Here is an 11,225-nt window from a genome sequence, read left to right as displayed (position 1 = left end):
TGCGATGGCTTAAGGTGGGCATAGCTCAAAATGTCTCAAACCTGGTCCAGGGGAGGGGGATTTTCAGGGGCTTATTTAATCGATTTTATAGATAGGTAGTTTACTAATACTAATACGTAGAAAATACATATCATTTCTTTCTCTCCCCGACAAATTGTGGTTTTTTTGGGGAGGAGAAAGAAAATTGTCTGGGGGAATTCCCTCTGTGCCCCAAGCGGTGCCGCCGCTGCCTACAAACACTTGTGTTGTCCCACAAACGCACGTTTACGTACATTTACACTTGAGTATTATTTTTGTGGGATCTTAACAATATCCATAGGGTGGTGGTTAGCGGAAAGGTCTAATGTATAAAGCTTTAAGCAGGGTACACACTGTGCCCGACGATTGATTTATACCACAGGGCTATGCGAGTAACACCAATGAGTTTAAATAGAACAAGGGAGCCAACTATGTTCATTGAGAGCGTGAACAAGTTATATGCTCTACGAGGGCAGCGTAGAATGCCCACTGTATGTTCACCCACGTGCTGCACTGCGCATGGTCTGTCTATCAGTTTTCCACATGATTCAGTACTTTTTTCTACTTACCAAGTTCATCACGGGCGTACTTCAGTACGAAAATGTAGAGTTCCTATAGGAACTCTACGCACACGAGTACGCAAAAGAATGCAGGTGAACATACATCTGTCAGAACAAACGTGAGTAGGCTCTCCTGTGCTATTTACACTCTTGGTAACACCAACAATTTTACTTGGAATAAAAAAATAATTAAAATCAAAAAGATAAATTCAAATTTAATAAATGGCACTGAATCTAACAATTCCAAACACAAGACAAATATATTTTTTAATCAAATTAAGCACACACAGTATTTCAGAGTTTGTTAGATTTTAAAGATAATTTATCATTCCTAATAGTAACATATCATTTCAAAATTATATTGAATATATACATTATCAACTGGGGACATAATATAAAATGCAATCAGTTACGTTTATTAGTACAGGTATTTGTAATGATAAAAAAATGTACAGAACTGTTGAAACACTCCAAGTATCAAAATGCACGCCATCGTATCGGGATTCAATATTTCGACATTAATTATGTCATCATCAATGATGACATAATTAATGTCGAAATATTGAATCCCGACACTATGGCGTGCATTTCGATACTTGGAGCATGGAGGAAATTATTTCCTCCATGCTTGGAATATGTATTATACTATCTTATCTGAGATTAATCAGTGGACCTTTTGATTGTTGAAACACTGCAGTAGAAAATTGATGATCTACTTGCAGAGCACCCAGGCACTTAGATTCTTCTTAGGCCTGGCTATTTGATGGGGGAATTATTTTAATGAAGCATAAGAGAAACTACTGACAAATTATGGGGAGGTAGGCTCTTATCTGACATAAAATAGCAATTTGGGTTTTTTTTTTGTTTTTTTTTGACAGATTTCATGGCATTTATTGTAAAGCCCCTGCTAATGAACTGATCAGATCACCTAAAAAATAACTCCTTTATTTGTGAGGAGAAAGACTACAATAAAATCTCAGACATTTAAAAATGTTTAACTTGTGGTTAAGACAGCAGGCTAGTTATCTATGGAATTTCTAACATTGAAATAACTATTAAAGTCAATTAATTAAACAATCAATGGTCTAGTATGAATTTATGAAGAAATTGTTTTTAAATGACAGATATTAGCTTAATATTCATCCGCATTGTCGGACCTTTAAAATTTTGTTGGCTAAATGGTCTTGTCACTGGTTAGTTTGACTGTCGTACCTTACACCTGATACTCAGATTACTACAATCTTGGTTCTCAACCTTCAATATTATGTGTTTGATCCCACATTTTGATATAGCTCCTTTTCGCCATATTCCATCCAGTTAGCCACTCTGTGTAGATCCAAGAATTTGAAATAGATGTACCAGAGAGAGACTTTGACCACCATGGTTGGGGATGAGATAAGAAAATTTATGATTATGGCAGCTTTAGCTGATGGCTCCATTTAAAACATTTTTTTTGACAAATGTAGGGGACCTGGGGTCTCCTTTGAATCCACAGCTGAGCTTGCAGTGATTAGTCAAACATTTTTTGAGAGGAATCAATATTAACAACTAAGTTTAATCTTTAATGCGCGTAAAATCTGCCCATATGTATTTTATTTGTGACAAAAATGTACCATTAAATAATATAAACATATTGTATTAAAACAATAAAATAAATTATTTAAATTAAAAAAACTTATAGTTTATAATTGATACATTAGTTACAAAAAATGATAAACATTTATAACTAAATTAAAGCAGTCACTCTGTGTAGATCCAAGAATTTGAAATAGATGTACCAGAGAGAGACTTTGACCACCATGGTTGGGGATGAGATAAGAAAATTTATGATTATGGCAACTTTGCTGATGGCTCCATTTAAAACATTTTTTTTGACAAATGTAGGGGACCTGGGGTCTCCTTTGAATCCACAGCTGAGCTTGCAGGGATGAGTCAAACATTTTTTGAGAGGAATCAATATTAACAACTAAGTTTAATCTTTAATGCGCGTAAAATCTGCCCATATGTATTTTATTTGTGACAAAAATGTACCATTAAATAATATAAACATATTGTATTAAAACAATAAAATAAATTATTTAAATTAAAAAAACTTATAGTTTATAATTGATACATTAGTTACAAAAAATGATAAACATTTATAACTAAATTAAACCAGTATTTATTCACTTTCATGTAACAGGCTCGGCCGGAAGAGTCAGCCGATGCTCAACATGACCATTACGAAGGTGTCCATATTCAAATTTGATTCGTAACTCTCCTATTTTAGATTTTGGCAGAATATCAGGAATCCATTCAATGATAAAAGGTGTTGGTTCCCTTTGGTCAGGTGACGTATTACCTGGAAAAATAATATAAGAGAAGTTAGGTTAATAAAAAAAGGCAAAAAGGTGTACACGAGCTAAAATCCATTCGTAACATATGGCATAAGCAAAGAGAATAGAACTGCAAGAGGTCCCACTGCCCCGATTTTTATGCAGGTAATGGAACTTTTAAAAAACTTCAACTACGAGATAGGGGCGTCCTATTTGATTTTGAATAGAGCTTGAAATGTTCTATAGACGCAGCAGACATTCGATACAAACGTCTTTTAATTCTTTTGAAGGACGCCCTCTAGTTCGTAGTAGCACTTTTTTAGGATAGGATAGCGTTCCAACAAAACTCCGAAAGTCGGACCTCTTGCAGTCTTATACTCTTTGGCATAAGAACTTAACTCTCATGTACAGTGGAGGTAATTGACAAAATTTTACCACAAATGTTCATGAGTTCCTTGTAGGCCATTTTTAGTTGAGAAAAAAATTGCATGGTCATTGCAGCTGTGTGTGTAAACTCTCTGAAGTCCTGGAATAGCTTGAATGAATTTTGTATCTTTATGTGAGTTACAAACTTATAATTAAAAATTTGAATGAGAAAAACATTTCTGTCAATTAATGGGCAGTTAAATAATACCTTTCACCTAATTATACTTTTGCACAGAACTTAAATTGGCTAGTAATCAATTTATAAGGATTCTATGGAAAAATGTCTGTAAATCAGTAAAAAAAATTGTTTTTATCTGTTTTGGTTCAAAGTTAATAACCTATTTGATCCATTTAAACAAGCTATTTAAAATTTTAATTTGATTTTTGAGATATTTTCCATTCTTTTTGGGAGACAGTGCACCTTCAATGAAAGTCATACTTCTATCTGTTACAACTTACCAACTTTTAAGTAAGTTTTCAATTCACACGGTTTTATTGCCACTTGGCCATCAGCTTTCCGGAATGACTCAGCTATAGTTTCAACCTCCACTTTTGGTGTTACATATAAGAGATATTTTCCGTCACGATCTTGAACAAAACTTCTAGTAATATCGAGTGGCATCTGGAATAAAAGAAAATAAGAACACTTGTATAATCACAAATTCTATATAATTTTATTTTATTTATTTTCAATTAAGTTTAGTCTCAATATTAAAAGTGTGAATACTGAATGCAGGTCTATTAGATTTTTGTTAGTTCAAAACTGTTTCGCCGTACAAATCCTCAATCTTTTAATAAACCCAGGGCAAACTGGAACATTATTTCATATCATGCTTTAATAAGTTTGTTAATAAACTTGCACTCATTCTTGAGTTTTCCTTCTTCATTATCCTTTTCAAATATAAATATTATCATCTTCACGCCAAATAAGCTATTCAAAATTTATAAAATATAAAGATCTGTACACACTATAAAATTCTATGTGACAATATAGTGTGATGTGCCCATATATGGGGCATGATGATCTCATATTAAATCCAAAAATTAGAATATCAGTCACTTGTCACATAAATTTGATAGTGTGCAGAAAGCTTAACAATGTACGTAAAAGCTAGTCCACATCACGAGCACTTTGAGAACATTTCGGTATAAAGCGCTATATAAATGTAACTACATTATGTTAATAACAGCAGGACAGTATTCGGTATTTGTTTACCTCAGGTGTGTCAAAGATTGATTTAACATGCAGTATACTTGTTATATGCCAGGTGTATTTTGAGAATGTGCCGAGGGGTAGCGCATCTTTGCGTATAAAGGCAGTCGTCGAGTTTGGAAGGCGACGCTTTTTACTTCCTGCTGATATTCGTTGTTGAAGGCAATCAAAAAACACCTGTGGAACGTGGAATACCAGAGGTTCTGGATTTCCTGAAGAAAGACAAAATAATCTGTCACAAATTGTAAAAGGGGTCTCCAATTCAAGACCCCTTGTAATTCCTACACCCCTCTAATTCGAGACCACTTTTTCGATGAACCAAATAACAATCGTCAATCGTGTAACACAAAACTAACTTTCTAAGTGGAGACCAAACCCGAAGACCACCCCAAATTTTGCAGGTCCCAATGCAGTCTCGAACTGGAGTGCAAACTGTATTAGTTTTTATTTTTTTATTTTAATAGTATTTGACAGGGAATTTGAGTTTTGTGTGAGTCAGATCGAATTTCATACCCGCCAGTGCAATATTTGTTTCTGTCTTGGTTAGACACTCTAATTACCTGGTCCTTTTGATGGGACGTTAAGTTGTTGGTATTTCAGATTTCTTTTATCCGAAAGGAAATTACAGTACAGTAAGTGCAAAAAAAAAATAATATAATAACAAAATAATAATAGTAGTAATAAAAATAATACAATACTAGATATATAAATACTCTAATAATAATAATAATAATCATAATAATAATAATAGAATAATATAGATAAATACTAGAAAACAGTAATGAATGTTCAGTGCTAAAAAAAACATCAGTACATACCATCGAATTGGAAGTGCATGGTTTGATTAACTCTTTCGGTGACGCTACCAAGCCAATCCACAAATGTTATAACTGGAATAGCACCCTCGACACTCAGAAAGGTTGGCTGTTTTGCAGGACTACAACTTGCCTGTGGTGTAACCTTCTTGCTTGGAGTTCGTTTCAGTTGCGCATTCGAATTAGCACTGTCATGCAGCGTTAGTAAAGCACTACTTGCCTGCACTGTAGATTTTTTACAATGAAGATTAATTTCAGCACTGCCTTTCTTTGCTAGCATATATTATTTGTTTTCCATAGCATACAACACTTTTAATACTATATAGAATAGTTAGCTATGAGTGATTAATGGACAAAAATATACCCTATTTTAAATATCCTTCAAAATCCTGAATAGTCTATAATGGTAATGGCTGTGTACTTGTATAGCGCATATTACTGGACATCATATATCGAATCATTCTTTATTCAAAACAATAAAATGAATGTAACATAAAACCAAGGTCATGACATTATCAAACACATGCAAGGTATCACAAAGGAACAACAAAAATTAAAAGTGTTAAAAAAAAATATATAAAACATGGTTATTTAAAAATGTTTAAAATGAGTAAAAAAAAGCATCAATACAAGAATTGGTTGGCAATTCACTTACTCAGACGAGTGTCTGGTGTTCCAAATGGCTACTGGTCAATGTTGGCACGCTAATTTGTTATTATATATACAGTGATGTTTTACATAGTTGACTACTTAATTGAAAAGTTTGAAAAGTGGATAGCCTCCCCACCAATAAACTCAGTATGGTAATACAGTACATACATAGCAATTAATGAAAGCAATACCTAGAGTATCATCTTTTCTTTTCCTCTTTACACCAGCAGAATCCTCTTCCAGGGCTGCAGCTGCCTGCAACACTTGTTCATCTGATGGAATTAATTTCTCCAGTCCTGAAACATAAAGAAAACTATCATATTTTTTATATGTAATTAAAGAAAACTATCATATTTTTTATATGTAATTATGTACGATGTGGTGATTTTGTAACAATGTCATCGCACTACTCATGTAACACATCTTACGCTGTCCCAAATAGCGTCTTGACAAGAAGTAAAATTTGATTGACCTTGAACTTCAGAGTACAAATTAGAGTACAAATTACTCCAGTAGAGCAAGATTTTTCAACTTCAAAGATCGTGCTCTACCATACTGTTCTGTAGCAAAATTTCTTGTGTTTAGACAACAGACTCACTACTTGTTGTAGATAACAGACTGACTATCCTGTTGTGTCTAGATAGCAGACTGACTACCGTGTTGTTACAAGAGAGGTTAGATCTATTTCCCCAAATAACCCCCCCCCCCTCTTGATATCCCTTTTGGCAGGACTAACCGTTTTAGAAATTCTCCGGTTCTTACTATTTGTAAAATTCTAAATAAGTATAGGTAAACACATTGCTAATTACTTTAAATTTCAGTGCAGTAGTTGATCTTAATCTCGTATATGTTTTTTGGTGGTTGTGGTTTTTGTGATGCTAACGTTTTTTGCTCGTTTTGTTTTGTGGTTTGTTTAATGTAAGTTCCTTTGCTGGTGTCTTGTATCTGCGTTTTTTCTTTTGTGTGTTTTTTGTGTGTGTAATATGTTTCCTTTTTTTTTTCTTGTTTTCTGGGGATTTTTTATGTCAATTTGCAAATTTTGCAAATTTTGATGATTGTGTATATATATTTCTCATTTTAAATTAAATTTTTAAGTAAATGGATTGTAATATTTGTTAATTTTGATGACCTTGTATATATAACTTTTTTCAATAATTTATTCTATAGTTTAATTGGATTGTGAATTTGATTAATTTCTTTTTTTGTATTGTTGCTACCTTTGGTGTAATTTTTTCTGATATTTATAACATATATATATATATTTTTTGTAAACCAATGATTTCAGCCTACGGGCTGCCTGTTTTGGTGTTATATTTTGATACCGTGAATAAATAAAAATAAATAAATAAATAAACTATCTATTGTGTCTGGATAGTCTGACTACAGATAAAATGTTGTGTCTAGAAAATAGATCGACTCACCTGTTGTGTCTAGATGGATGTAATATTCAAATTCTTTGGCTAATGTTTCCTCACTGGCAAAGGCACAAATACATGCATAAAAATGTACACATCTCCTCCTCTGATCTTCCCCTCCAATCAAATTCTTAAAGAAGTTCTTGAATTGTTTGCACATACACTGAAAACGATGTTCAGTTACGCCATTTTTTTTATTACTTGAGGTGAAAGAAAAGTGCAAAAATCCAAGGGGCTGCTTCGGATTGGTCTTGCACTTAACAACCATGACATTCTTAGTGACCCTCTGCACCAGTGGGCCAGTTGTTTCCGTTGCCAGTAGCCATATGGACTGCTTGATTTCATTTGATACCGGTAATGCATTTAAGACCGAGTTCTTAAGAGTCAGTGGCGTAGCTTCTTCTTCGCAGTCCAGGGCTAAGCGTATATGTGGGCAAGGAGGTGGTAAAGTCTGTATTTGGTTTACCATCACAGGGGGCTTCTGACATGTTTCTACAAAGCAACGTCCGCTCTGTGAAACCAAGTTATTCCAAGCATCAACATTATGTGCTTGGCCCGCTAACTCCTGTTTCAAGGGCAGCTGTACAAACCCTCTATAATCTGGACCCCGATCTCGCAAACGTACGGAAAATACCTGAACCGTGGAGCCTGTAATAACTTTGACGGCATCAGCACTATGTCCGCTTTTGCGTCCGTTTCCTTTGAGAACCATATTGCAGGCTTTGTTTTTGCAGCTTAGTCCACGTATTCCATTGTATGTACCACAATTTGGACATTTCTTTACACCTCTCAAAGTGGGCCTCCCCAGATCTTTGAACATAGCTAATTTCTTATCCATTTTAGCAGCACCTGTTTCAAGAAAAAACAAATTGTATACATTTTATTTACAAATCATTTAATATCCATTTGCGACACTCCCATGTCCCATAAATTTAGCATTAAATTTTATAATTACTGTACTATTAATTACTGAAATAATACAGCAGAAATATCCTGTACAATATACCATTCCTTTGCTTACATCCCCGAAGGTAGGCATCAAGGATTGCTCCAGACTGAAGATGGATGGTGAACCAGGTGACTGTGAATTTCTATTGTGCCAATAGCTTATATTAATATTGCCGTTGTTTAACGATTACTTACTTCCTAGTTTTATGTGCACGATACAAGCACTTTGCAACCGCAAGAGAAAAGCGTTATTTATTTGAATAAATGCCCCTTTTATTCATTTAAATCTGGGCATTTATTCAAATAAATAGGGTAAATGATAATGTGTTATTATTATCATTATTAAATCAATTTATGTATACTCAAGTTAAATCTACATAGGTGATGGTTGTTCTTTTGACATGTCGTAGTGCATTAATAAGATAGTGGAACTGAGGTTAGGGTCGAGTCAGCTTCACCAATTAACACCTCAGGTTTTCTACGGCAATTATTTTTGTGTGTAGTTTACAGGAATTCCTGGGACTTGGATCATATGGCTACAGTTGTAGATGGTTTTGTCAACGATCGAAGATAAGAAATTTTGTTTGTTCGCAGGTGTTGCTGACAAGCTGTGATTAATATTCTGTAGCCCGAGGCCCTTTAGCAAATAAAAAGGATAGCAGTTTTGCTAGATTTGGCGACATCAAGCAACCGAGTCAACTATTTTAATAGTAGAAGCTAGGTCTTAGCTACCCCTGCTACTGTGCATATTAATTCCATGTAGTAGCACTGTAGGCCTACTACAAATAAAGTTTACTCTCACTGATAATTACAATTGCCATGTTGCTTGGTTGGCTATTTCATCCTGTTACTTCATTAATTAAAGTCCTAGCTAAAATTTATTGAATTCGATCCAACTCGGCCACAAGTCAACTCGGCCACAAATCAACTCGGCCGCAAAAAGTTTGGCTGCAGTCAACTCGGCCACAAGTCAACTCGGTCACAAGTAAACTCGGTCACAAGTAAACTCGGCCACTCGGCCGCAATTATTATTATTGCTGTTGTTATTGGTGTCATTGTTGTTGTTATTATTGTTGTTTTTATTACCGTTAGTTTTAATATTAATTATTAGTCTTAGCATTAACATTATGTATTGTTTTAATTTTTGCTGATTTTATTATTGTTACCATATAATAAAAAAATTCTCAATTTTTTAAATTCATATTATTATTATATATTAGACTTAGTATTATTATTTTAATAGTAATTTTAAAAATGTTGTCATTGGTGTTTTATTGGTATTTTTCTCATATTATTATTATTATTGTTGTTGTCACCTTTATTATCGAAGTAGGCCTAATATTATAAGTATCATAACTGTCTCTTATCCACATCTGTCCAGGGCTAAGCGTATATGTGGGCAAGGAGGTGGTAAAGTCTGTATTTGGTTTACCATCACAGGGGGCTTCTGACATGTTTCTACAAAGCAACGTCCGCTCTGTGAAACCAAGTTATTCCAAGCATCAACATTATGTGCTTGGCCCGCTAACTCCTGTTTCAAGGGCAGCTGTACAAACCCTCTATAATCTGGACCCCGATCTCGCAAACGTACGGAAAATACCTGAACCGTGGAGCCTGTAATAACTTTGACGGCATCAGCACTATGTCCGCTTTTGCGTCCGTTTCCTTTGAGAACCATATTGCAGGCTTTGTTTTTGCAGCTTAGTCCACGTATTCCATTGTATGTACCACAATTTGGACATTTCTTTACACCTCTCAAAGTGGGCCTCCCCAGATCTTTGAACATAGCTAATTTCTTATCCATTTTAGCAGCACCTGTTTCAAGAAAAAACAAATTGTATACATTTTATTTACAAATCATTTAATATCCATTTGCGACACTCCCATGTCCCATAAATTTAGCATTAAATTTTATAATTACTGTACTATTAATTACTGAAATAATACAGCAGAAATATCCTGTACAATATACCATTCCTTTGCTTACATCCCCGAAGGTAGGCATCAAGGATTGCTCCAGACTGAAGATGGATGGTGAACCAGGTGACTGTGAATTTCTATTGTGCCAATAGCTTATATTAATATTGCCGTTGTTTAACGATTACTTACTTCCTAGTTTTATGTGCACGATACAAGCACTTTGCAACCGCAAGAGAAAAGCGTTATTTATTTGAATAAATGCCCCTTTTATTCATTTAAATCTGGGCATTTATTCAAATAAATAGGGTAAATGATAATGTGTTATTATTATCATTATTAAATCAATTTATGTATACTCAAGTTAAATCTACATAGGTGATGGTTGTTCTTTTGACATGTCGTAGTGCATTAATAAGATAGTGGAACTGAGGTTAGGGTCGAGTCAGCTTCACCAATTAACACCTCAGGTTTTCTACGGCAATTATTTTTGTGTGTAGTTTACAGGAATTCCTGGGACTTGGATCATATGGCTACAGTTGTAGATGGTTTTGTCAACGATCGAAGATAAGAAATTTTGTTTGTTCGCAGGTGTTGCTGACAAGCTGTGATTAATATTCTGTAGCCCGAGGCCCTTTAGCAAATAAAAAGGATAGCAGTTTTGCTAGATTTGGCGACATCAAGCAACCGAGTCAACTATTTTAATAGTAGAAGCTAGGTCTTAGCTACCCCTGCTACTGTGCATATTAATTCCATGTAGTAGCACCTGTCTCTTATACACATCTAGATGTGTATAAGAGACAGAGCTAATGTTGCTATGAGGTATATTTGATTAAGATCAAATTGTCTAACGTGGTTATAACTCATTTGGTGCATCTATGGCTATAATTTCTATAGTCTGTATAACTTAAATTCATTATGATATTTTATTTATTATTATATATTAT

The 11,225-nt window shown here is 34.3% G+C and overlaps 1 protein-coding gene across 2 annotated transcripts in view; it reads right to left on the bottom strand.

Moving 5' to 3' along the window:
• Positions 1–1,139: 1,139 nt before the first annotated feature.
• LOC117108734 (uncharacterized protein C2orf42-like) overlaps positions 1,140–11,225 on the bottom strand; it is a 15,230-nt gene continuing 5,144 nt past the window's right edge. The window contains exons 2-9 of one of the 2 annotated variants that reach the window (XM_033250869.1): positions 9,757–10,176; positions 7,420–7,842; positions 6,190–6,294; positions 5,351–5,572; positions 4,536–4,744; positions 3,779–3,941; positions 2,717–2,919; positions 1,140–2,298 (exon numbers count right to left, since the gene is read on the bottom strand). In XM_033250869.1, coding sequence (XP_033106760.1) covers positions 2,750–2,919; positions 3,779–3,941; positions 4,536–4,744; positions 5,351–5,572; positions 6,190–6,294; positions 7,420–7,842; positions 9,757–10,176 — 1,712 coding nt within the window. In that variant the 3' untranslated portion in view covers positions 1,140–2,298; positions 2,717–2,749. Of the gene's footprint in view, positions 2,299–2,515; positions 2,920–3,778; positions 3,942–4,535; positions 4,745–5,350; positions 5,573–6,189; positions 6,295–7,419; positions 7,843–9,756; positions 10,177–11,225 lie in introns of those variants that run through there. The other variant, XM_033250861.1, reaches the window with a different exon arrangement.

The sequence above is a fragment of the Anneissia japonica genome, unplaced genomic scaffold (genome assembly GCF_011630105.1).
Source record: "Anneissia japonica isolate Jap-2015-1 unplaced genomic scaffold, ASM1163010v1 scaffold26_len2425191_cov177, whole genome shotgun sequence".
Lineage (NCBI taxonomy): Eukaryota > Metazoa > Echinodermata > Crinoidea > Comatulida > Comatulidae > Anneissia > Anneissia japonica.
Note: the sequence above shows the minus strand (reverse complement) of the source record. Positions and strands in the feature narration are given on the sequence as shown.